Genomic DNA, 27,836 nt, shown 5'->3' with positions numbered 1-27,836 from the left:
CAGCATGGCCTGTCATGACAGATGGTCCTTCCACAGAGGTTGATTCTGTTTGTTTTTTTGCTGTTCAAAGAAGTTTTCTTCTTGTTAACATCACCAAGTGCTTGTTTGTAAATTATATAGTACAGAGTACGATCTCTACCTACAGGGGAGGGGAGGTTATGGTCTAGTGGTTAAGTGCTGGGCTTCAGACGAGAGGATCCTCAGTTTGAACCCAGCCAGACTGGAAAATCACTAAGGGCCCTCGGCCAAGGTCCTTAATCCCCTAGTTCTTCCCAGTGTGTAGTGCGCACCTTGCATGGCAGCACTCTATGTTATATAAAATACAGTCCATTTACCTTTTTTACACTTTATGCAAAGTGCCTTGAGGTGTCTGCTATTACTTGGCACTATACTGGGAAAACAAGTGAATGTGCAGTTCTGTATGTTTACCAAAACTTTTTCAGGGAACAGATTATATGCTGAAACCACAGAAAAATTCATCCAAAGACGACATGTCCTAAGGCGGTCACATGGCACTAACGAAGGACAACGAAGCCAAAACGAAACTTGAAATCTGGACTTTCATTGGCATCGTTTAACCTTCGCAGCAGCTTCGTTCCTGCAGCTGGCGCTTCGTCAGGATTTTTAAACTATCGAAAATTTGAACAAATGCCACCGAAACCTCAGTTCGTCTTTATTTCATTTTGGTGTCGTCTTGACGGTTTCTTATCGTTTGCTTAGTTTTTGTAACGTTAGCGTTTAGTTCAACTTTGTTCGACCAGCTGAAAATTTTTATACAGCACGGAAGCCAGTTTGTGAGCGCTGCTGTGCTGGAGAGATGCAGCTCCTCTGCAGCAATGCTGGTGTGTGGTATGAGGCTTCTGCACCTGCGTGTGATGGGGCAATGTGCGGCTGCTGTCATGCAATGGTACTGGCTGGCCAGGAAGATTCTGTCGGCCTCCTCCACCAGAGCATGGCAGTCCATGATCCTGGTGTTGTTCCAGCGCTGCACGCACCTGAGAAGGGAGTTGCTGCACAAAAAGTCCTGCTGGTGTCCTCTTAGGAGCTGCAGCACTCTGTCCATGAACTCTGAAGGGCTTGCTGTCCTCCAGCCTGTGCAGAGAGAAGAGCCTGCTGGGCCTTTCAGTGTCTGACAGTTCAAAAGTTTTGAGGAGGTGATTCTTGATGGCTGCGTATTTGTTTGCAGCAGGGGGCTTTGCAGGAGCCCGATCAGCCTCGTTGATGCAGATGGAAAAGCACTATATAAATGCAGCCCATTTACCATTTTCCTCTTTGTACTCCTTCTTCTCCTCCTGCCTGGTGGCTCCTTCCTCAGTATCCTTCTTCCTATATACCCTGGGTCCCTCAGTCTCACCTCTCTGACTTTGTCTCCAACCATCCCACCTGAGCTATCCCTCTGATATGTTCATTCCTAATCCTGTCCATTCTTGTCACTCCCAGAGAGAATCCCCAACATCATCAGCTCTGCCACCTCCAGCTCTGCCTCCTGTCTTTTTTTTAGTGCCACCATCTCTAAGCTGTATAACATAGCTGGTCTCACTGTTGACTTGTAAACTTTCCCCTTCACTCTTTTAGATATTCTTCAGTCACAAATCACTCCCAGCCAACTTTGTCCAACCACTCCACCCTGCCTACACTCTTTTCTTCACCTCTCTACCACATTCACCATTACGTTGGACAGTTGATCCAACTATTTAAATTCATTAGTTTCACCACTTCTACTCTTGGTAACTACACTATTCCACTCTCATTCACACCATGTACTCAGTCTTGCTCCTACTGACTTTCATTCACTTCTCTCCAGAGCATATCTCCACCTTTCCAGGCTAGACTCACCTGTTCTCTGCTCTCACTACAGATCACAATGTCATCTGCAAACATCATAGTCCATGTAGCCTCCTGTCTGATCTCATCCATCAACCTGTTCATCACCACTGCAAACAAGAGAAGACCAGAGCTGATCCTGGTGTAAACCCACCTCCACCCTTGAATGAGCTGTCATTCTATCTGCACCATCTCAATGCTGTCACACTATCCTTGCACATGTCCCTCACTACCCTCACATACTTCTCTGCCACTCCGGACTTCCTCATACAATACCACAACTCTTCTCTTGGCACCCTGTCAGAAGTTTTCTCTAAAGCTAGAAACACACAATTCACTCCTTCTGGCCTTCTCTATACTTCTCTACCAGTACTTCTCAGAGCAAACATTGCATTGTAGTGCTCTTTCTCAGCATGAAACCATATTGCTGCTCACAGATCTTCACCTGTTTTCTAAGCTAGCTTCTACTACTCTGTCCCATCAACTGCTGTAACTACTGTAGCTATGCCTCTGTAGTTATTTCAGCTCTGCATATCACCCTTGTTCTTAAAAATAGGCACCAGCACACTTTGTCTCCACTCCCTCAGGCATCCTCTCACTTTCCAAGATTTTATTAAACAATTTCGTTAGTCAGTTAAACTTGATTCACTAAAAAGTGTGCATTCTCTCTCGTCGTGCTGCAAAGCAGAAGTGAGCAGCCAGGGGATTTTAAAAAAATAAATGAACACAGTTCTACGCTTGGCAGCAGTTCTGGAAACAATGTTTCCAGAACTGCTGCCAGGTAAAGTGTGAAGAGTGTGGGAGCCAGGACTCACCCTGGTTTGACTCCATGGTTGATCATAAATGCATCACTGATGTCGCCACCACTTGAGACCTGCCCAGACATTCCTTCGTGAAAGCACTTGTTGTTCTTCACTATCTTCTCTGGGCAGCCATATAATTCTAAAATCTTTCAGAGTGTCTCTCTATGCACGGTATCAAAGGCCTTATAGAAATCCACAAAGACTACAAGTACATGCAAATTTTGCTGTTGTTTAATGGCCTTTTTGTGGAGTTGAAAATCATGTCTGTGGTTGATCAACCAGCTCTGAATCTGCACTGTCTTTCAGGTAGCACCTCCTCTGACATTTTCTTAATGCGATTTAAATGATATTGGCCAGGATCTTGCAAGCAGTAGACAGTAAGGAGCTACAACAGTGATTACCAGAATGACTACGTAGACCCTTTTTCTTGTAGGTGATTCTGCCTAACAGAAACCTGGTTACAGCAGGATGAATATGTTAGTTTAAATGAGTCAACACCCCCGAGTCACACTAACTGTCAGAATGCTCGTAGCACGGGCCGGGGCGGAGGATTAGCAGCAATCTTCCATTCCAGCTTATTAATTAATCAAAAACCCAGACAGAGCTTTAATTCATTTGAAAGCTTGTCTCTTAGTCTTGTCCATCCAAATTGGAAGTCCCAAAAACCAGTTTTATTTTTATTATCTATCGTCCACCTGGTCGTTACTGTGAGTTTCTCTGTGAATTTTCAGACCTTTTGTCTGACTTAGTGCTTAGCTCAGATAAGATAATTATAGTGGGCGATTTTAACATCCACACAGATGCTGAGAATGACAGCCTCAACACTGCATTTAATCTATTATTAGACTCTATTGGCTTTGCTCAAAAAGTAAATGAGTCCACCCACCACTTTAATCATATCTTAGATCTTGTTCTGACTTATGGTATGGAAATAGAAGACTTAACAGTATTCCCTGAAAACTCCCTTCTGTCTGATCATTTCTTAATAACATTTACATTTACTCTGATGGACTACCCAGCAGTAGGGAATAAGTTTTATTACACTAGAAGTCTTTCAGAAAGCGCTGTAACTAGGTTTAAGGATATGATTCCTTCTTTATGTTCTCTAATGCCATATAACAACACAGTGCAGAGTAGCTACCTAAACTCTGTAAGGGAGATAGAGTATCTCGTCAATAGTTTTACATCCTCATTGAAGACAACTTTGGATGCTGTAGCTCCTCTGAAAAAGAGAGCTTTAAATCAGAAGTGTCTGACTCCGTGGTATAACTCTCAAACTCGTAGCTTAAAGCAGATAACCCGTAAGTTGGAGAGGAAATGGCGTCTCACTAATTTAGAAGATCTTCACTTAGCCTGGAAAAAGAGTCTGTTGCTCTATAAAAAAGCCCTCCGTAAAGCTAGGACATCTTTCTACTCATCACTAATTGAAGAAAATAAGAACAACCCCAGGTTTCTTTTCAGCACTGTAGCCAGGCTGACAAAGAGTCAGAGCTCTATTGAGCTGAGTATTCCATTAACTTTAACTAGTAATGACTTCATGACTTTCTTTGCTAACAAAATTTTAACTATTAGAGAAAAAATTACTCATAACCATCCCAAAGACGTATCGTTATCTTTGGCTGCTTTCAGTGATGCCGGTATTTGGTTAGACTCTTTCTCTCCGATTGTTCTGTCTGAGTTATTTTCATTAGTTACTTCATCCAAACCATCAACATGTTTATTAGACCCCATTCCTACCAGGCTGCTCAAGGAAGCCCTACCATTATTTAATGCTTTGATCTTAAATATGATCAATCTATCTTGTTAGTTGGCTATGTACCACAGGCTTTTAAGGTGGCAGTAATTAAACCATTACTTAAAAAGCCATCACTTGACCCAGCTATCTTAGCTAATTATAAGCCAATCTCCAACCTTCCTTTTCTCTCAAAAATTCTTGAAAGGGTAGTTGTAAAACTAACTGATCATCTGCAGAGGAATGGTCTATTTGAAGAGTTTCAGTCAGGTTTTAGAATTCATCATAGTACAGAAACAGCATTAGTGAAGGTTACAAATGATCTTCTTATGGCCTCGGACAGTGGAGTCATCTCTGTGCTTGTTCTGTTAGACCTCAGTGCTGCTTTTGATACTGTTGACCATAAAATTTTATTACAGAGATTAGAGCATGCCATAGGTATTAAAGGCACTGCGCTGCGGTGGTTTGAATCATATTTGTCTAATAGATTACAATTTGTTCATGTAAATGGGGAATCTTCTTCACAGACTAAAGTTAATTATGGAGTTCCACAAGGTTCTGTGCTAGGACCAATTTTATTCACTTTATATATGCTTCCCTTAGGCAGTATTATTAGACGGTATTGCTTAAATTTTCATTGTTACGCAGATGATACCCAGCTTTATCTATCCATGAAGCCAGAGGACACACACCAATTAGCTAAACTGCAGGATTGTCTTACAGACATAAAGACATGGATGACCTCTAATTTCCTGCTTTTAAACTCAGATAAAACTGAAGTTATTGTACTTGGCCCCACAAATCTTAGAAACATGGTGTCTAACCAGATCCTTACTCTGGATGGCATTACCCTGACCTCTAGTAATACTGTGAGAAATCTTGGAGTCATTTTTGATCAGGATATGTCATTCAAAGCGCATATTAAACAAATATGTAGGACTGCTTTTTTGCATTTACGCAATATCTCTAAAATCAGAAAGGTCTTGTCTCAGAGTGATGCTGAAAAACTAATTCATGCATTTATTTCCTCTTGTGACCTGAGACCAAATCAAAGAAGAAGAAGAAGACGTGATAAATTGCTGAACGTTCGGTGATTGAGACAGGGATCAATTGCTTCTCCCTTCTTTCTATTTTTTTTTAGGTTTAATTTTTTTAGGTTGATTTTTTTTAGGTTGAATTTTTTTGAGGTTTAATTTTTTTAGGCTGAATTTTTTTTTTAGGTTGAAGTTTTTGAGGCTGAATATTTTGATGCTGAAGAAATTCAACCTGAGAAATTCAACTTCAAACTCTGATGGCACAAATTTACTTCCATAATTATATGAATAGAAACACAATATAGACATTTCAGGCCCCCGTCCCTGAACAATTCTTCACTTGAAAATGACAATAAGTGCATCAATGACAATGCATAATAACATTTCTTAAAAAAAAAACTTTCATTCTTTTCTGCAGAAAATGAATAATAGCAGATCTTTTTTAAATTGCTTTTTTTTAAATGCCATGGCTTTCTATATTACAATGAATGAAGTCAATCTGGGAGCATGCAGTGGCAACACACATCACCACATCCACTGCAAAACCAAACTACCCCGGGTTCTGGTTAGCCACCATCAAGGCACACATCTGACCCATCTGTTTGCTGCAGCCAGGTGATACATGGGCATGCCATTAACCTTTTCCAGTTGTTGTCTGTAGCACAGAGGCTCCTGCAAGCTGGATAAATTTTAGAGAAGCATGCTACTCATCCATAATGGTGTACCTGATGTCCATACCCAGTGTAATTAGTAAGCCTCATCTGAGTATCCCAAAGCAACTGTTCATTTGACATAAAGTCACTGCAGCTGTACTAAAGGATCGTCCAGTGAGACCGAGTACCTAAGACATCGAGTCAGCAAGTGAGTCACTGGCTGCCAAACAGGTCTCACAACCACATAATAAGACTGAAAGTATTGAGCCCCTAAAGATTTGGACATTTGGTCTCTTGCAAAGGTATCCAAGCACATCTGTATGTCACCTCGTGACTCCATGAGCTCCTCCCAGATGTTTTTCCATCTTAATGGCTGAGGTCTGAGATACAGTAAATTAATCTCACTGCTGAAATAAGGGACTCTTTCATCAAATTTGACACTTTCACTACAAACAGATACACTTCTGATTGAGTCCAAGAAGTCATAGAAATCCTGGATTTTAGTCTTGATATAGGACAACTGCAAACCCAGATATTCCAATTCTTCATTCTGCTTTCCCAAATTGCTGGACTTCACGACCTTATCCAACACCTAGTCCATTCAAGAATTGAACAGAGTAGGAGCCAGGACACATCCCTGAGGAACACCAGAATTCACTGTAAAGAAGTCAGGAACTCTGCCCACACCACTCATAGGGCATTATTTTAATGATTACCACAAAAAGGACTTGCATTTTTTCTAAGTGAGGTATTTTGTAAAATCATAACTTACATTCCAAAATGATCAACCTATTTAAAGTCCTGTTGAGAGCTTCCTCTTCATTTTAATTTAAATGCCTTTAATGTCAAGAAAGTAGGGATCTACTACCACTGTAATTACTACATTCAATGTAACTACATTAATTAATTTCCAGATACTGGGAAAAATGTAACTAAGAAGCTTAGCTCAATTTTCCGTAAATCAGTTACATTAGACCCAGTATTGTTTTTATCTGGGTATAGCTACAGGACAGCTCTTTTTGTCCACTGGACAGCTGACTTTAATGTGTAAACCACGGTATTCTGTTGCAGTGGATTTAGGAGAAGCCTCCCTCGGTTATCCAGTGATGCAGCCAAACATTTATGGTTTTTCCTATGGAACATCTCAGTGCTATTTTAAAAGGTAACAGCAGTGTCTTTTGTAAAATATGGCAGCCCCTCCTTGATCATCTTCCTAATGATCTTGTTATTCGACTGCAGAAAAGGTGCCCGGACTTTGTCTTCATAAGTAAGCCATTGACATGATCCTAATGCAAACAATAACGTGTGTGATCCAAATGTGCATTCATGTAACCCATGTACATTATTATTCCTTTGTAATTTGGCAAGATCTGTGCTGGGTTTGTTTCTCTTTTTTGTTAATGCAAAATTCAATAAAATTATTGAAAAAAAAAAAGACTTGGCCTGGGCAGAAGGCATTTTTGGGTGTCTCCCATTGTACTTTGTGATTTAAGCAGCTGGAAAAACTGACACAAAGTCGGCAACTGTCTCGTTTCTTACCCGCAACAAGACAAGAGTCCCAGTACATGACTTCAATCCACACAAAGCTGACTCGCGATTGACATCTTTAAATGGCTTTGAGGGGGGTTAATGAAGACAGTGCAGACCTGCCACTGGAAGCGAAGGAGAGAACCAGCGAACAGTCACTCGAAGCGCTGCTTCAAGCTTCAAGCAGCCCCACTGCAGTCTGCAATCAATGTAGAGAAATGATCATTTCCCGATAAACACCCTCAAAAACAATGGCCGCTCTGGTATCCAGAACTGAAGGACCGATAAGGAAATCCTTAAGCAAAAAGACTAATGATGTCATAATTTTTGCTGTGGTAGAAATGTGCTTTCTAGCTTCCGTCCATGGTGCATTCATTGTGCATTGGAAACAATCAATGCAAGCAGGCAGTGAGCGATTCAACACGCTTCAACCCGTAAAATGAATTGATGCACACTGAATGAATTGATGCACTCGCATCGCGCATGTTTGTATCTAGATACCGATTCGTATTGATTAATCTCCACATGCCTAGCGCTGTAGTATCAAGAAAGGGGACAACAATGAAAGGATTTTAGGCTCATTAACAGATTAACTCCAATCTGTCAGAGTGTACAGTGGCCACCAAAGCTTCCTGAGGTGAAACCTGCACACAAAACAAAAATGGTACAAAGTAGCACTAAAATGGTTCCTTGGCTTGTAATCATAGGGGAACCACTTTGGTGCTAGCTATAAACAGTCGTGTATAGGACGCCTAGGTTGTCTAACAACATACTTGAAATCCAACAAATTCTAAACATGTTCCACAGAGCAAAAACCTCCATAAGTTCTCTCTTAGCACTTCATGAAGTTTGACAGTCAGCATTTTCCAATATTATGCATTCCAGGTCATGCGTTTAGATTGTGCATAATTCACTTGTCACTGAATGGAACAGTTTTTTATAGTGTGGGCATTACTATGGAAACTCCTGGGCCACCACAGCCAAGCACTTCCATCCACACACTGACATGCATGGCGAAGAATATTTAGTACCTTAGAGAGATCTCTGAAGTTCCCTGGCAAGGTCAAGTCCAGCTCCTCTGAGTCATAGTTGGTGAGGACCCAGGGAAAAACTGGGTACTGGTTCAGGTCATTGTAAGTCCTCCCTAGAAACAAAGCAGACAGAAATCTGTGAGTGATGAAGGGCTGCAGGGGAGCAGAGGGGTTGGAAGTGGGTCAGGGTACATTTAAGGCTTTGGTTACTTTGGGGATCAGCATGCAACATTCCAACAAGCCCTGAATCTCAGAGCCCTCAATCAGACATACTTCCCGTCTCACAGAGAGTCTGTTAGAGAAACACACACCAGCGGAGTTCACTTTGCCGTGGTAGAATGCTTTGCGTGATCCACATGCAATTTTCCTGCTGAGTGTTTTGTATCAATGAGCCGTGGAAGTTACAGGGGGCTTAGGAAGCTACGTATAGGTTTACAGAAAATATGTGTATCATAATAGTGGCTATGATCAGAGGTACAGATTTTTCAAGTCTGATCCCCTGATTTACCAGATGTGGATATCCTTCTCTGCTCTGAGAATGGGAATGTGGGTTTTCAGATGGGAAAACGTGTCATTGAAAATCCATGAGAAAAGCCAAGAGCATTTACCATACTGTCTACTTTTCTTTTGAACATGAGAGTGCTTGCAAGGTCAAGTAGTGGCTACATATAATCCAGAACTGAGATACAGTACATGAAGTTAAAAACTGGATCAAACGTGGAACCCCCTCCAGATCAATGCAAGGAAAACCAGTGAACTGCTGGTGGATTTCCACAGGCACAGACACTCCTCAATTTCAACTCAATTTATTTCATTTATATAGCACCAAATCACAACAAAGTTGCCTGAAGTCACTTCACACAAGTAAGGTCTAACCTTACCAACCCCTAGAGCAAGCACACAGGCGACAGTGGTAAGGAAAAACTCCCTCTGATGATTTGAGGAAGAAACCTCAAGCAGACCAGACTCAAAGGGGTGACCCTCTGCTTGGGCCATGCTACTGATGCAGTTTACAAAACAATTCACAAAACGAATATACAGGAAATGTTGCCAGCGCACAGGACAGGAGGCTGAAGAAACAGACACCACACCCATCTCTGGATGGAGCCGCACCTCAAACAGAGAGAAAAAAAAAAAAACAATCAGGCATCAGAAGACAACAAATACAGTATAATTTGTCAGCATTAAGCAACAGAAAAACAGAAGAAATACTAAGATGATTGCCAGCCACTAGCCCTAAGCTTCACTAAATAGACCCAGATTTAGATAAAGTTGAGGGCCGCGGCCTGTCTGTTTACTAATAAATGAATTTAAAAGAGTAAAAGCATAGTAATGACTATGCCAGTATGCTAGCTATACAAAAGGGAAATAAGTGTGTCTTAAGTCTGACTTGAAAGTCTCTACAGAATCGACTGTTTATTGAGTAGTTACACTGAAAAACTAACAGAACGTATTCGACTGGTAGAAGACGTAATAAAAGAAATGGAGGGAGGGTACTTTTTGCAAATTCCATACTGTCTCAGTAAGTCTACTGCTGATGAGTGGTTTGGCTTCTCTGTTTCTCTTCTCTTGAAGCCTTCCTATAAAAGTGGACTGTGATGAGTCACACCTGTGTCAGTGGAGGTCAATGTTGATGTCACTGACTGTGTTTTTTTTTGGGGGGGGGGGGGGGGGTACCTCACAGCTCTCACAGAATTTCTGCCATCAATTGTTGTTGTTTACCTCAGTTCTGTGTTTTTCAGGACATTCTATATTGCCACATTGCATATGTCTAGTGTTTGAGCAATGTCCACTAATTGATTTCCCTCGGCCCACTGAAATAAGATCATACAACATTCTAGCTTGTTTTGTCAACAAATCCTTATAAACATGAACCAAAGTACCAGAGTGTCACTGTCATATCCCGCACTGCGCCACATGGTGTTAAAGAGTCTAAATGTAGCTGAGCGAGTGGTAACGGCTGACAGAAGACTTCCACAGAGTAGTTAGGGTCTGGAGAAGCTTCATTATCCAGGTTAATGGGAGAGTGCAGAGAAAGCAGCGGGATGAGTGCGGAGGAAGATTTGGGGGTGTTGGTCTGGTTAAAGCCACTAGTGGCTGAGGCCTGAACTGAGGTGGCAGGATGTTAATAACAGTGGAAAAGTGTTTAATTAGAAGATCACTTCCCGTTCACAACACCCCCCCCGTGCCTGTCTGCCATCCCACACTGTTCTGACATCCCTGTCAGCCCAGGTCATTATCAGGGATTTTTAATGAATTTTGGGCATGTTTTTTCTGCCTGCCTTACATCTAATTAGCTGACAATAATGTACAAAAAAAAATCTCAGCCTTAGCTTAATATAAATATGCATGAATACGCAGCGCATGTGAGAGAGGATGACACCTCTCAGAGCAGAGTAGCGTGCAGTCGCCTCTCGTCTCCGCTGTTACTTGCAGTTCAGATCAGAGAGTTAACAACAGAACTCACAGCTCCACAGACACACGTGTACGCGCTCACAAATGCAGGCACTAATTATCGAGCAGAATCTGCACTGCCTGCTCTTTGCTTCAAACAACAAAACTCCCATGTACACTGAAGGGTGCCGGGCTGAAGGCACCACGAATTCTTCAACAAAATGCTGCACACCTGGGGCTGCTTATGTGGTGTTTTTCTGGTGCCAGAGTCACACAAATGTATTGATCATGACTGCCACACTAAAAATCCAGTAGCTCTAATAGCGAAAAGACATGCAAAGATTAGAACACTTTCACGATCGCTAGTGTATTTTGCTGGATAAGGAAGAAAACAAATCAGGATCTATTTAAGTAATGGTGAAGAAGATAATGCTTCATTTTCACACTCTATTATATTTAAAAATTTGAAATTCAGTTGGAACCAACTGGAGATGAATGGTAGTCTTACCTGCGATGGTGTTCAGAAACATGAGGTACTCAAAGTTGGAGATCTCTCTCCTCTGCCAGCGCTGAGTCATGTTGGATGATTTTAAAAGCCTGTCGAGGGGTAGCCATAGAGATTCGTCTGGAAAATACATTCAAAGTGTAGTCACAGAAACAGTTACCTTTGCACTCTATTCCTTAATGACAGAATTTTGTGTAAAGATGTGCTTGGTGTATGCATTTATTATCATTGACCTTTCTTTGACCATATTGTGACCTTGATCTTTGATCTTAACCTCAATTTTTGTCAAAAGAAGTTTTCCTCAGTTTGTACAAGTAGATGTCCCTTTGAAGACGAATCCAAGATGATTTGCATGCTTTTTCATACTGTAAAAATACTATGGTGATTTATTCTTTATTAGTTACATTTTCTTTTTCTTATGCCTAGCTTGTCTTTCTATTGTGACTTGAATAAAACCACTGTGCCTTTGCATGCTAAAAAGTGCTGATAAACCATTATTGAGACAGGATGGGAAAACATGTTTTCTATTTTTCTGATGATTCATGCAACTGAGACAAGCCCAAGTTTGTTTGTCTTATTGGGCAATCAGGATACATGGTAAAGTTGTTTTTTCTCATTGAGGTAGGGGTGACACATGCAGCTCAATCAGGATGGGGGAGGGTTTGTATGATATTTCCTTTTTAGGTCATGATCAGCTCTGGATACAAGAAGAAACAAGACTGCACTGCGCGGCACGACGAGTAGTGGACCAATTCAAGAAAGAATACAACATCTTAGCGTAGTGATGCAATGTTTAGAAAGAACTCAGATAGTATATATGATTCGGGAGAGGTAGACGGGGTTCCTGCTCAGAGCCCTGATGGCTAGGCAAACTAAGCGTGAACCCAGAGACTCTCTGTATTGTTACTTTGGCTCATTCTCTGTAATAAAGTTGAGGTCAATCTGAGAACTGGCGAGTACTGGTCATCTTTCCCTCTCTCATCAAGGGACCACGCGGGGTGTGGACCGAGGTAATTGTTTAACAATTTCATGTTGATGTTTAGGGTTTATAGTTGTGATACTGTAGTAAAAGGTCCGCTCCAACATACCTTAAATATCTCACGTTTGCAAAACCTTTTTCTTGTCATAGCTCACAAAATCACGTCATAACACACAACTTTTGATATGACCTAATTGTCACTGTATTACACATGTTTTACACAAATATGAAATGTGACCTGCTTGGAGGTCATCTTTGACCTCAAGGCAAACTCTGAAGGTCAAGGTAAATCACTTATCCAAGGTAATCGCTTATGGGCAAGGCCATTCACTCACTATATGCATACCAAATTCAAAGGCAAAAATCACAAATTACAACCAGGAAAGTCCTTTTGGTAATGTTAGCATTTGACCTTCCTGTGACCTTGACCCTTGACCCTTTTGTGTGCTGAAAGGTGTCTCCATAGGACTGCTATATGTGAACTTACAAGAGTCTACAATGTAAACTGTGTGCTCCAGAGTGAGCTAAAGGTGAAAAATGCAATAATTACAAAACAAACAAACAAAAAAACAAAACAAAACAAAACATACATGTTCACTAAAGCCCTTTCACACCACCGCAAATGTAGAGTTGCGCATTGTGGGCGTACCTACTACGTTGAGTTTATGCAACTTTACGCAGCTCAGCGCCGGGTTTTTGCTCCCCAATGGAGCAGTAAGGGGAAGAAATTATACGTTTAATTTTTTCTGCATAGAGTACTGGACAATTAAAGCACACTGTTTTAAGCAAGTCTGTTTAAAACAGCATACATATGCACTTACATTAAGATTAAGATGCCTTTTATTGTCATTGAATAAAATTCAACAAAATTTAAGTTTAACATATTTATGCTTCATTTATGCATGTAAGTCTGCGCTACACTGAGCTACTGCATTCAAATCTATACAGCTGTACGCTGTAGAAACAGCGTACAGCTGTAGAAACAGTTGCGTGGTAGAAACAGAAGGCGGTTTGTGAGCGCTGCTGTGGTGGGAGAGGCTTTCCAGGAGCGTGATCATCCTTGTTGGAGCTGCTGAGTGCCAACGTGATCATTGATGGCTGTGTATTTGTTCACAGCAGGGGGGCTTTGCAAGAGCGTGATCAGCCTCGATGGAGTCCATCTCCACTTCTCAAGCAACATGTGCGCGGTTCCAGCGGCCGCGCACATGCATGCGCGCACAAACGCACTGCCATCGTGCATAATTAACTGAAATGCAATAACACTGATTTCCTGCTTTTATTTAGGGACATGTGTCACAGGTCTGTGGACGAAAGCTGTTCTCACAGAATGTCCACTGATGCTGATGGCTTAAAAACCTTTCACACCTTCATTCTCAAATGAATAAGCGAAGTGCACATCTCCGGCCATGCGGTGCATTATGGGTACTCTAAATTTTTCGGCTACCAGTCCACATTCAAAGATGGTGAAGCAAGCGAGGAGTGCTATGATTTGGAGCATTTCAACCGCTGGAAAGTTAGCAATTTAAAAGCGTTTTTTTTGTAAGCTCCATGGATTGCCTGTTACAACCAGGACTACATACAGCAGTGGACAGAAACGGAAAGAAGAACTGGCTGCCCTTGTGTAGGCTGCATCGCTACAGAAACTACCATTGGTGCCGACAAAGGAGGAAGAGAGAGCTGCTGTCGAAAATGACCAGTCCTTGTTGACAGTTTAGACAAACAAATTCTGACCCCTTGAAGGCAACTGACGATGGTTAGACAAAGTCCAGGTCTGAAACTGTGGATATTGCGGAATATTTGCTCAGCATGGGATGGGAAATCGCTATTCCACCGGCTTCGTAATGACTACAAGGAAGGTGGGTCTCACATATAACCTCTTTGGTGTCACATTTGTTTTGATAAGTTGACAGACATACAATGATAGGTGCATGCATGCAGTTTGTTTATAGAACATGTCAATATTACAATATTACATGCATGTCATTCATGGCACGACATTACAGTCATAAGCCGATGCACGCCATCAGCTTATGACACCATCAACCACATTATATTCGGCATGGTTTCAGGATATTGACAAAATAAATGTGTGCAAGAAACTTACATTTAGGAGGATTTGCGTATGGACTGCACACAAAATTGGCTCATATTCGCCTAACATCCACAATATGTGTGAAACATGCTTGTATGAGTCGGCCGACACCCGCACACGTCCGCAATTATCCGCAGAGGCATGTTTTTCCGTTGCCAGGATTTTTGAACTGCACAAAATTTTGGCTGCAGATGACATCCGCCTTACATAACTCCATACTACACAATAAATACACAATACATACTCAATCTATGCGCTGTATATTCGCCGTTATCTGCTGATATCCGCAACTGACAGGAATTAGTGGCTTGGCAACGGACTGGGACAGTGTGTAAAACAGATATTTTGTGTGTCCCATCATGTCCACATCACGAACTAAAATAAGTTGTAGCGACTGCATACAGATTAGCCACGATAAAGCATTTTTATTACGTCTGCTTTGCATCTGATTTGCGGGCAGATGCAAATCAGATATGCTATGTTCACAGCTGGATGCCGTTCTTTGTTCTACCGGCTGCCACGCGCTCTGCGCTGGATGCTGCGTATATAAAATAATTATTTCATGGCAGATTAATCATTTTATTCTGCAAATTGGCTGTTGAAAGCGACTCTATCACCTCCTGAATCACAGAGGAAGCTGCAGCTGGGCCGAAGCTGCAAAAAGGATTTTGAGCCGTCTGAAAGGTAATTATTTGACTTGTTTACATTGTCAAGGGCTTGATAAACAGTTGCGTGTTTTTCCTTCTTGTCTGCAGCTGTTACAGTATTTATTCCTATGTTTATAACAGATTTACCTTCTTGTTATAATCGTTCAGACGAGCTGCGCTCTGGTGCGTTCCGCTGACGTCACCACTTGCCCTGTTTCACTGCTTGTTTTACTCCAATCAAACTTGTCCAAGTCCAGCTATTGCTCCAGAGCCTGTATTGTTGGTGTCTATAGTGATGCCGACGGCCCGAGTGTTTTCTTTTATGACCGCAATACAGATGCCGTGCACGCGGAATGTGTGCGATGCATTCATAATACACCCGTAATACTTCCGTGATCATCGCAATGCGTCAGATCCGTTTCCTCACTACATGCGTTATACAATCGTGACTGTTCATCATATATTCGCTGTACATTATTAATATATCTGTAATTCATACTGGGACATTTGTCATTTTTGGCCATTTTTGTTGCGGACGACAATGAATGCCCGTAATTTGTGTACTCAATTCATGCGCAATTAATCTTCTCCCCAGTGGAACCGGGCCCTTAGTCCATCTTTACGTCCGTCTGGATCTTTCTTTTCTGTGGGGAAATTGTGTAGAATGAACGGAGGTTTACAACCACATTTCTTCTTCTTTCTGTCTCTTGGTGGACTCTGCGGAGCCTTGCAATCGTGTGTTTTCAGCCACCTTTCAAGCCTATAAATTCCGTTCGAGCATTTGAAAACAGCACAATGCACACCTGTCATTATTGTATGCGTCGCTTAAGGCTTAAAGCCTTTGAAACAATCCCTGTAAGCCTTAACTTTCACAGTCCACTAACGCTACCGTATAGGAAATTCAGTGGTAGCGGTGTGTGTTGTTGTAGCTGGAATTTTGAGCCCGTTTGACCCACACATGTACAGATGCGTTGCACACTTCACTTATTGTCACATCAGGGTGGTTTCAATTGCCACTCAGAAAGTATTTCCATTGCGTGTTTCTCTGCCCCCCCCCCCCCCCCCCGCGTGCAACATGAGTCCGTTCATGTAACGTTTTGAGAACACAGAGCATTCTCTCTCTCTCCTCTCTCTCTCTCTCTCCTCTCTCTCTCTCTCTCTCAGCGGCACTACTCTGAGCTTTTCATGGATGACCAAACTTCTCACCTTATCTCTAAAACCGTCACACATGGCTCGAATCAGGCTGAATGGCGCCCGAATGAAAACTCGGACTCACAGTTGGGAAGCATTAAGGTGCAATTGGAAAATGTCAGACAGCATTCTCAGAGCAGTCTAAACAGTCGGGGACCTTCACAACACGGCCACTCTGAATGTTTTTGCTAATGTTCAAAACAGCCTTGACGTAGTCGAGGTGTAACAAACCATCGTACAGCAATCGCTGTGCAGTCTGACTGCTGTCTGACTGCATTGTAAAACAATCGATGGTGTGAAAACGACACTGGTGACATTCTGATTGTGTTTGGGGGGACGTTCGGCATGCTTCCGCCATTGCTGATTTTCCCAAATGTGCCTGAATGCACCACTATGGTCCAAAATGTGAATGCTCCTCGAGCATTCAAATTAGAATAATCAGAATCAAATAATCGATCAGAATATATTCTGAAGAACCACAATCAGACCACATTTGTACACCTTGTAAGTGCATTCTTATTGTTTCTTACTGCATCCTGGCAGCTGTCCAAGTACTGTTATGTGTTGAACCTAAATTTGTACTGCTTTCCGGAGGCTCATGTGGACAGGAGCAGTCTGGGTATTTGGACGGCTGTCCTCCGCAATTCTTATTCCTCCTAGATGTGGCACCAATATTGTTTGTTTACATTCTGCCTGATTCGGCATGGCTCATGCACATTTGTACTATGGTGATGTGGGTCTAAAGAAGAAACTACCCACCATCTTAAGGAAACTCATTTCGGCTGCTTGTACCCGCGATCTAGTTCTTTCGGTCATGACCCAATCCTCATGAGAGAGGAGGGATGAAGACTGACCAGTAGATTGAGAGCTTTCCCTTTTAGCTGAGCTCCCTTTTTGTCACTACAGTGACCCCATCCCTGCTGCACCGATTCTCCAGCCCCTCACTCGTGAACAAGACCCCGAGGTACTTGAACTCTTTCACTTGCGGCAAGACCTCATTCCCTACTAGGAGTAGGCAATCCATCGGTTTCCTCCTGAGAACCATGGCCTCAGATTTATAGAAGTGCTGATCCTCATCCCAGCCACTTCACACTCAGCTGTGAACCAATCCAGTGAGTGTTGGTGGGTCACAGTCTGATGAAGCCAACAGGACTTCAGACTTCAGACAACTTTAAGGTAAGTGGGTGAAGGCCGCTGCAAGTGTAAGTCGCGCCGCCAAGACCAGCTTGAGAGAGGACAAGGCCTGCCGCAGGGAGGGAGGGACAGAGAGTGGCCCAGTGTCCAGACAGACAGCCCGGAAGGCACGTGAGGCGCCATCGACAGGCCTTATCTGTCCATCCTGGGGGGGATCCCAGTCTTGAATCAGTCCACCAGAGTCTCAAGGTCTCACAGTCAACATCTCAGGACTGGGAAGGGAGGGAGGAAGGGGGGGAGGAGACGAGGGGGGGGAGACGAGGAGCGAGGCTATCAGGAGTGTTCCTCGGGGGGAGGATTTTATCCCAGCGGCCTTGAAGGACAGCTGGTGTTTGGAAACCAAATAGATATCCAGATTAACAGACGCCTGGCAGATTCCACAGTCTGAAACTTCAGAGTGGCTCCCAATACATCTGAATAGAGGAGAGATGTGGTCTTACAGACGATCAAAGCGGTTTTCCAGTGCAGCCATTCTCCCCGAGATGGATTCCAACATTCGGTTGACACCCGCCGACTGAGCTGACACTGCCCTTCCAATCGAATCAGTCATGTGGGGCAGCCTGGACGGGCCGATTAATGCCAACCTCCACCTTTTTAATTTTCTGGTAGACCAGTGCTGTGGCCGCTCCACACAGTAGAAACCCGGTCACCACAGCTCCAAATAAGTAAACATCTTCAATGTCCTCCACAGACAACGTGTACAGGCACATGACTTGCCACCTCTGCCAGCTGTCCATCACATAACCCGCCACATGTGTCCCGGCAGGACAGGTCGGGTCCTCCGCTCCCGAGTGTCTTGTGGAAAAAATAGTATCAATTGCGTTCAGAGACCACTAGATCAGATCCATTTTGCCGTTTTCCAGAGGAGCAGGGCTGGCAGCCTCACTGACAAACACGCTAAGGGAGAGTGGAGGAGATGCAACCGCCCTCGTCAGAGGTCCCAAGCAGAAAGAGGACCACATCATCTGCAAAAAGCAGTGATGAGACATCAGCCCACCAACTGAAGACCCTCTTCACCCCAACTACACCTCAATATCCTGTCCATGAATATCACAAACAGGATGGCTGACAAGGCATAGCCACCACAGGAAACAAGCCTGACTTATGGCCAAGAACCCGAACACAACTCTCTCTTTGTGACTACAGAGATTGGATGGCCATGAGAAGCAACCCTCCTAACTCCTTACTCCTGCAGTATCTCCTGGGGTACCTGATAATATGCCTTCTCCAAGTCCACAAAAAACATAGGCATAGTCCTAAGCCCCCTCCAGAATCCTTGTGACAGTGAAGACATGATAGGTTGTTCCATGGCCAGGATGGAACCTGCATTGTTCCTGTTCAATCCTAGGTTCAACTAATGGCCAAACGCATCTTTCCAGCACCCCGGAGTAGACATTACCAGGGGCTGAACAGTGTGATGAAGTATTATAATATATATATCTGCACTGTTAAACCACTATAAATGAGCAAAGTCTGAGAGACCTTGATTTTGGTCACGAAAGCCAATCAAGGCCAAATCCAATTACATATTTTGAAAAGCCACATATGACTTCCTAGTCATGTCTGAAAAAACTATGGCTAATTCAGGAGTTATAAGCCTTTGAACATTTTTCCCATATCTTGTTGCACTGTGACCTTTATCTTTGACACCTAAACCTCAAATGCTAGTGGGATAATCCCTGGGTGGGAGGCAACCCATCTAAACAAATGGGTATAAATACATTAATAAGAACCCTAATAGGAGTTATGATTTGATGTTTTGATGGCCACTTCATGCAGAAATTGTGGACAGAAATTCTGGCTTCCCTCAGTTTGTGGCCACATGGGCCTACTTTGAATGGTAGAAATTCAGACTTATCCACTAAGGAGTGAAATACACAGAGACAGAGAAACAGGAGTACCATTAGTTTTGCTGATGATCATTAATCTGGCAATCTAATCAGTGGAGCTAAAAACCAAAAGTTTAAATTAATATGAAGCAGTAAACAGTTAAGTTACAGACCTAACTGTATGATTAATATCATTCTTATACTATTTACGAAGTCTGTTAGAAAAGTATCAGACCTTTTTATTTTTTCAAAAACTATATGGATTTGAATCACGTGTGATTGCATCAGCCAAGCTTGAACCTTCGTGCGCATGCGTGAGTTTTTTCATGCCTGTTGGTTGCGTCATTTGCCTGTGAGCAGGCTTTGTGTGAGCAGTGGTCCACCCCTCTCGTCGGATGTTTATTGCGAATAAATGTCTGAATGATTTGGAGCTTTGCTGCATCAATTTCTTTCCAGAAACTGTGAGAGACCTCCAGGTGGACACCGTTCAGAAAATTAATATGGCTTTCAGGGACGATTTTATGGGGATTAAACAAATTAAGGAGTGTTACTGCCACTTTAAGGATGGCCCACAACTGCTGAGAGCACGGCGCGCTCCCAGCGCCGATCAACATGCTCAGACCCCGCTGAAACAACCAGATCATTTCCAACGTGAAGGCTTTGTTGATCCGGGATCTCATCTGACTTTCACAAAAAGGCAGGAGACATGGACATCAGCACTTTTTCGGCACATTCCACTGTTACAGGAGTTTTTTTTATGGAAAGAAAAGCGGAGGGACGCGCCACGGAGCCGTTCATTACGCGGGACAAAACCACCTCGGTGTTGGTCTCACAGGACGGCTTTCAGGTGGATTTCAGATGGATTCCGGTTGCTTTTTAGTCGTGTGATTATCCAATTGTGATTGTGCATGAGCTGGACATGCCCCAACATGTCCTGGAAGGTTTCATCACGGCGTTGTTTTGCGCCATGCGGCTCCACTGCGCGTCGCGTCTGGTTGTTTCAGCGGGGTCTGAGCATGTCGATCGGCCGCACTCTCAGCAGTTGTGGGCCATCCTTAAAGCGGCAGTAACACTCCTTAATCTGTATAATCCCCATAAAATCATCCCTGAAAGCCATATTAATTTTCCGAACGGTGTCCACCTGGAGGTCTTTCACAGTTTCTGGAAAAAAATTGATGCAGCAAAGCTCCAAATCGTTCAGACATTTGTTCGCAATAAAAATCCGACGAGAGGGGTGGACCACTGCTCACACAAAGCCTGCTCACAGGTGAATGACGCAACCGATAGATGTGAAAAAACTCACGCATGCGCACGAAGGTTCAAGCTTGGCTGATGCAATCACACGTGATTCAAATCCATATGGTTTTTGAAAAAAATAAAAAGGTCTGATACTTTTCTAACAGACCTCGTATATGACTAATGCATAAATATTAGCATGGTGCTTAGTGGTTAGCACTGTTACCAAACAGCAAGGAGGTCATGGGTTCGATTCCCACCTGTGGCCTTTCTGTGTGGAGTTTGCATGTTCTCCCCGTGTTTGCGTGGGTTTCCTCCGGGTGCTCCGGCTTCCTCCCACATTTAAAGACATTGGAAGAATTGGAAACTTTATAACTGTCCCTTTATAACTCCCTTGCAAAACAGGTCTCGATGTCAATGGGTCTAATTTGGTTAAATAAAGGTTAGATTAAATTAGGAATGATGGTGATAAATGCATGTGTTCTTTTTAACAAAGACCATCAATATGACCACTGGGTATTGCGAAGAGTTTGCGTCCATCTGTCTGTTGATCCGTCTGACTGTGCTCAGCATAAACCCAGTCCTATTACTTCCAGAGTCTTCAAATTCACAGGGAACATTCTTGGGACACAGACCTTGGACAAGTTCAAAGATGGCTAACCTTGACATATTTTAAGGTGGCAGTAATTAAACCATTACTTAAAAAGCCATCACTTGACCCAGCTATCTTAGCTAATTATAGGCCAATCTCCAACCTTCCTTTTCTCTCAAAAATTCTTGAAAGGGTAGTTGTAAAACAGCTAACTGATCATCTGCAGAGGAATGGTCTATTTGAAGAGTTTCAGTCAGGTTTTAGAATTCATCATAGTACAGAAACAGCATTAGTGAAGGTTACAAATGATCTTCTTATGGCCTCGGACAGTGGACTCATCTCAGTGCTTGTTCTGTTAGACCTCAGTGCTGCTTTTGATACTGTTGACCATAAAATGTTATTACAGAGATTAGAGCATGCCATAGGTATTAAAGGCACTGCGCTGCGGTGGTTTGAATCATATTTGTCTAATAGATTACAATTTGTTCATGTAAATGGGGAATCTTCTCACAGACTAAAGTTAATTATGGAGTTCCACAAGGTTCTGTGCTAGGACCAATTTTATTCACTTTATACATGCTTCCCTTAGGCAGTATTATTAGACGGTATTGCTTAAATTTTCATTGTTACGCAGATGATACCCAGCTTTATCTATCCATGAAGCCAGAGGACACACACCAATTAGCTAAACTGCAGGATTGTCTTACAGACATAAAGACATGGATGACCTCTAATTTCCTGCTTTTAAACTCAGATAAAACTGAAGTTATTGTACTTGGCCCCACAAATCTTAGAAACATGGTGTCTAACCAGATCCTTACTGTGGATGGCATTACCCTGACCTCTAGTAATACTGTGAGAAATCTTGGAGTCATTTTTGATCAGGATATGTCATTCAAAGTGCATATTAAACAAATATGTAGGACTGCTTTTTTGCATTTATGCAATATCTCTAAAATCAGAAAGGTCTTGTATCAGAGTGATGCTGAAAAACTAATTCATGCATTTATTTCCTCTAGGCTGGACTATTGTAATTCATTATTATCAGGTTGTCCTAAAAGTTCCCTAAAAAGCCGTCAGTTAATTCAAAATGCTGCAGCTAGAGTACTGACGGGGACTAGAAGGAGAGAGCATATCTCACCCATATTGGCCTCTCTTCATTGGCTTCCTGTTAATTCTAGAATAGAATTTAAAATTCTTCTTCTTGCTTATAAGGTTTTGAATAATCAGGTCCCATCTTATCTTAGGGACCTCGTAGTACCATATCACCCCAATAGAGCGCTTCGCTCTCAGACTGCAGGCTTACTTGTAGTTTGTAAGAGGTTTGTAAGGGTTTGTAAGAGTAGAATGGGAGGCAGAGCCTTCAGCTTTCAGGCTCCTCTCCTGTGGAACCAGCTCCCAATTCAGATTAGGGAGACAGACACCCTCTCTACTTTTAAGATTAGGCTTAAAACTTTCCTTTTTGCTAAGCTTATAGTTAGGGCTGGATCAGGTGACCCTGAACCATCCCTTAGTTATGCTGCTATAGACGTAGACTGCTGGGGGGGTTCCCATGATGCACTGTTTCTTTCTCTTTTTGCTCTGTATGCACCACTCTGCATTTAATCATTAGTGATCGATCTCTGCTCCCCTCCACAGCATGTCTTTTTCCTGGTTCTCTCCCTCAGCCCCAACCAGTCCCAGCAGAAGACTGCCCCTCCCTGAGCCTGGTTCTGCTGGAGGTTTCTTCCTGTTAAAAGGGAGTTTTTCCTTCCCACTGTAGCCAAGTGCTTGCTCACAGGGGGTCGTTTTGACCGTTGGGGTTTTACATAATTATTGTATGGCCTTGCCTTACAATATAAAGCGCCTTGGGGCAACTGTTTGTTGTGATTTGGCGCTATATAAAAAAAATTGATTGATTGATTGATTGATTGATTAAGAAGTTCAAAAGTCACATTCGGTTTTCATCTGTTCCAATTTTTCTTTTTTTTTTTTGGAGTGGCGGAGGTGACAGCCAATAAGAGTAGAGCGGTACTGTGATGTCAGTGGCAGGTCTCTCTAAAATGCTTCATTTATGTGTTTATATAACATGTTTCTCATATATTCTGTAAAAACTAGTGAGAAATAACACTTCTAAACTGAAAATGCTATTTTTGGAACCTAATACACCTCTAGTCATTTACAACACATTTCACAGATGTTAGATAGATAGATAGATAGATAGATAGATAGATAGATAGATAGATAGATAGATAGATAGATAGATAGATAGATAGATAGATAGATAGATAGATAGATAGATAGATAGATAGATAGATAGATAGATAGATAGATAGATAGATAGATAGATAGATAGATAGATAGATAGATAGATAGATAGATAGATAGATAGATAGATAGATAGATAGATAGATAGATAGATAGATAGATAGATACTTTGCACTGGGATACCATTTAAGCAACTACAAATTATAAAGAAGGCAATTCTCATACAACTCAGGGTATTTTAGCATTGCGTTATATTTATAATATAATATAGCCAGTTATCACAACAGATAATGCAAAAATATTCACATTTGCAAAGTATAACTTCACTGAGAACTGATGGACAAACTATTTGGTGCAAAAAGAGTACAATATCTGTAGATTTACATTCATCTTCATGGGGTGTGCCTGTTTTACAGCAAAGTACAAACAGGCCTGTTAGTACTTTGAGAGCCTAAAGGGAATGTGTGGTTTTCGGTGTGGTCAGTGGCCTGGCTGCTGAATACTCTCCAGTCAGAGAATTAGGTCAGTTTAGTCAGGGTCAGTGCACAGACTCTCCAGTGGCTGCAACAATGGGACTTCAAATGTATTTGCCCTAGGCCAAGCTCCACCGTCACTCCAATGCTCAACACGGAGAAGGAAATGTACACAACAGAAATGCTCAAATATTGTCTGTACTGTATAGTAAAACTAGCACATAATGGATTCAGGTGGACCAGCGAATTTTGTCCATTATAATCAAAATCTGTTATATCTATGAAATGGATGAACTCTGTTATGTGTATAAAAAGCATAAAATCCGTTAATGTATGCAATGGATTAGTTACAGACAGGAGGCACCGAATGATCTATGGGGAATTCTGAATCGGGACCTGCCTCATTTAATGACTGGGTCAAAACTTCATCTAAAAAAATGTCTGCTTATAAAAAAGCACCGGGCATTATGTGCATTAAAAAGATTATATTTGGATGAGTCACTCTTTTTCTAAGTCCGCTGCAGAGTGATACCTTAATATCTAAAACCTGACTGATACTTCTGCAACTCTGCAATTCCATGGCCATGCAATGACATTGATGTGCGCATTAATCTTTTAAAGTTCTCCATCGTGTCTTTATGCAATTTGCCACATGTGGCTTTTTCTGGATTAAGTTGTCCCTCAATGAGCTTCTTTATACAGTCATCAACATCCAAACCAAAGGTAAGGTGTTCAATTTCCTCCATGAATTGCAGGTCATTTGAGCATCTTATTCTGACTCCATGTTGTGAAGTTGGTTGTATTTGAGCACTTTTCTGCCAAATATATTTGATCCATGATTGAAATGTAATTGACGGGCGCACAGCAATATCTTTTAAAATATGATGGTAAAGAGTGAAACCGGAAAAGTGACCAATCCCAGCCCTTTGCAGCGTCTGGCATTTAGCAGGTGTGCTGGTTTGCAGCCTTGCAGAGGGGCTGTGATCTAAAGCTCTTTGGTTCACCACACCCAGGGATATGTGTGAAACATAACACCATATTATAGTGCAGGCAGCAAGCAACAGTTTGTTAATAATCACTGACCTTGAATTAGACCCTGCCTTGTTGAAGCAATGGGTCTGAAAATGGTTTGAAAAAAATAAACGCCCAATCTTTTAATCACAAAAATACGGTATCCACTTTCCTTGAATCGGCGAGTGTCAGTGCTGAACTTCATATTGTATCTCTGTTACTGGACACCCCCACACTGCTCTGTCCGGTACATGTGAGGGGTTTTTAATGGAAATGCATTGCACTCAGACAGGATGTTTTGTCCGATGTGAACGACAATCCATTATACAAAATCCATTATATATGGTGATTATTACATGGAAAACCATACAAAAGCATTGGGACTTTTGCTTTTGTCTGGTGAGTGCGAATATCCGGTTTGTACAATGACGGTTTAGGCAAGTTTTACTGTGTATTGTATTTTGTACAAATGTCCTACTGATTCTGTTTTGGCATCTGTGACCCACCTGGCTTGTGGAAGACCATAGCTGGTGCCCACTCCAACTCGAGGAAGACTGTAGACTATCTTCTTTACTGTGGCCTGGTCAGGAAAGTTGAACATGACTGATGCTGCAGAGAGCGAGAGAGAGAGAGAGAGAGAGAGAGAGAGAGAGAGAGAGAGAGAGAGAGAGAACCTTTAGTGATCAATATCAGGGAAACATTTATTTATCTATGAAGGCACTACCGCTCACTTCTGTTGGCCATAAAGACCTCCATTGCTGTGTTCTGCAGAAGGTATCGTCTGGAAAAAACTGCCCGGATCTCACTGAACATCCACTTCCCATGTAAACCCTCAGTGTATGGTAACACCTACAAGAGCAGAAAGAATCAAGAGAGTGAGAGAGAGAGCGAGAGGAAGAAAGTCAGTCCTATATGAGCCCTGGGAACCATCAGGCTGCTGTTTATCGCTTATCACTAAAACCCCGGACAGCACAGCAAAAAAACAAACAAACAAACAAAATAAAACAAAACTATTCCTTGAAGGAAGTCCCCCCCCAGGGAGTTAAACTGTATGAGCTACATATTACTTCTGGATAGAATGATTGGTTTCACGATCCTTTGCAACAAAACACACATATGTCAAGTAAGCATTTTATTTGCATGTGATTTATGAAGCTTTGTTGGTCATCGCAGGGTCCTCGTGGCCACTATTGGTTACATAAGTAAATACCACTCAATCAGGAACTCAAGAGCACAGTCTTTCTCAGTGGGACTATAACCTTCTCCTTGGTGTTATATGTTCAACTATCCCATCATTCTGAGCACACGGTGGTTCAGCTGCATGATTTCTGTCATTACATGTTCTGTTTGCTCAAGGAATCAAGTTTAACTGTGTCTTCAGCCATCATCTAGTTAAATACTGAACAAAGAAGAAAAAATAAAACTGGGTTCCCTTCATAACATAAATGCCATGGCAATATTAAGCTATCAATTACTCCTTTGAAGTGTTCCCATCTTTAATAAATAAATAAATAAGAATTTCCTGGACAACTTTGAGATTATTTTGGATTTAATGTTATCAACACAAGGTCCAAATGATTGGACAGCAAACAAGAGCCATAATATTGTTTATGGCGCCGAAGAGGTGTGCGATACTGCAGCTTTTGCTTCAATGCTTGATATGAGAAATATGATTTCACATCTCAAAAACGTGATGTGATTGGTAAAACTAACACCAGATTCAGATTCAGCGCCCACAAATGACCCAAAAATGTGTAATTCATAAACAAGCGTCAGTCCATGTGGGCATTCGCCTCTGTCCACTGCCAGAAAAGCAGCACACCAGACATTCAACTCCCTGCAGGCAGTGAGCCCACATGGAGATGACACTGTGCTGTTTCTTCAGGCTGAGCCCAACCGCATCCCATGGTGGTAGACCTGGCCACCAGGTGCTTGCCTCTGAGTGCACACCAAACCACCCAAGGCCTGGCACCAGGAGGAGGATCCAGTCTCCCTAATTCGGGTGAGGTGACTCCATCCCTAACTGTGTCAATCATAAAGGGTCATAAAAATTGCCCTTTGTCTGCCTCCTCACATGGGGCCAATTTGTCAAGGGTGGCCCTACCAGAAGCTAATGCTCCAGACAACACAACTCCCAGGATCACTGGAGCACACAAACCCCTCCCTCTGTCAGGTATCTTACACTTATGGGTATCTTACGGTATGTCGGGTATCTTATGCTTACACCTCTGGACAAGATCAGAAGCTCGACTATCTATGAAGCTCTCAGAGTAGATCCGCTGCTTCTTCGCATCGAGAGGAGCCAGTTGAGGTGGTTCGGACACCTGGTGAGGATGCCCCCCTAGTTATTTCCTTAAGGGCCTCTTCCAGGCACGTTCAATTGGGAGGAGGCCCCAGGGAAGACCTACGACACGCTGGAGAGATTATATTTCCCAGCTGACTTGGGCACACCTTGAGATCCTCCAGGAAGAGTTACAGGACTTGGCCGAGGATAGGGAAGTGTGGGGTGAGCTGCTTCCTCTGCTGCCACTTGACCCAGACCCAGAAAAGTGGATGAGAATGAATGAATCAGTATATAATTCAACCAAAAAAAGCCAAACTTGTGCAAAATGTTTACAAACATGTTTGCGACAAACATCACAACATTTTTATTTTTATTTGTGTAGTATCTCTGAAGTTGGTATTGCAGTACTCCAGCATGGCCTGTCATGACAGATGGTCCTTCCACAGAGGTTGATTCTGTTTGTTTTTTTGCTGTTCAAAGAAGTTTTCTTCTTGTTAACATCACCAAGTGCTTGTTTTGTAAATTATATAGTACAGAGTACGATCTCTACCTACAGGG

General features: G+C 42.4%; 1 protein-coding gene across 1 annotated transcript in view; it reads right to left on the bottom strand.

Annotated features, from left to right (window-relative positions):
* nbeab (neurobeachin b) overlaps window positions 1-27,836 on the bottom strand; it is a 1,103,372-nt gene that overhangs the window by 195,008 nt on the left and 880,528 nt on the right. The window contains exons 41-42 of the mRNA XM_034168398.1: window positions 25,726-25,843; window positions 25,501-25,603 (exon numbers count right to left, since the gene is read on the bottom strand). Of these exons, the coding sequence (XP_034024289.1) occupies window positions 25,501-25,603; window positions 25,726-25,843 (221 nt within the window). The remainder of the gene's footprint in view (window positions 1-25,500; window positions 25,604-25,725; window positions 25,844-27,836) is intronic.

Source organism: Thalassophryne amazonica, chromosome 4, assembly GCF_902500255.1.
Source record: "Thalassophryne amazonica chromosome 4, fThaAma1.1, whole genome shotgun sequence".
Classification (NCBI taxonomy): Eukaryota; Metazoa; Chordata; class Actinopteri; order Batrachoidiformes; family Batrachoididae; genus Thalassophryne; species Thalassophryne amazonica.
The sequence above is the reverse complement of the archived record's forward strand: the minus strand, read 5'-3'. Positions and strand labels throughout refer to the sequence as shown.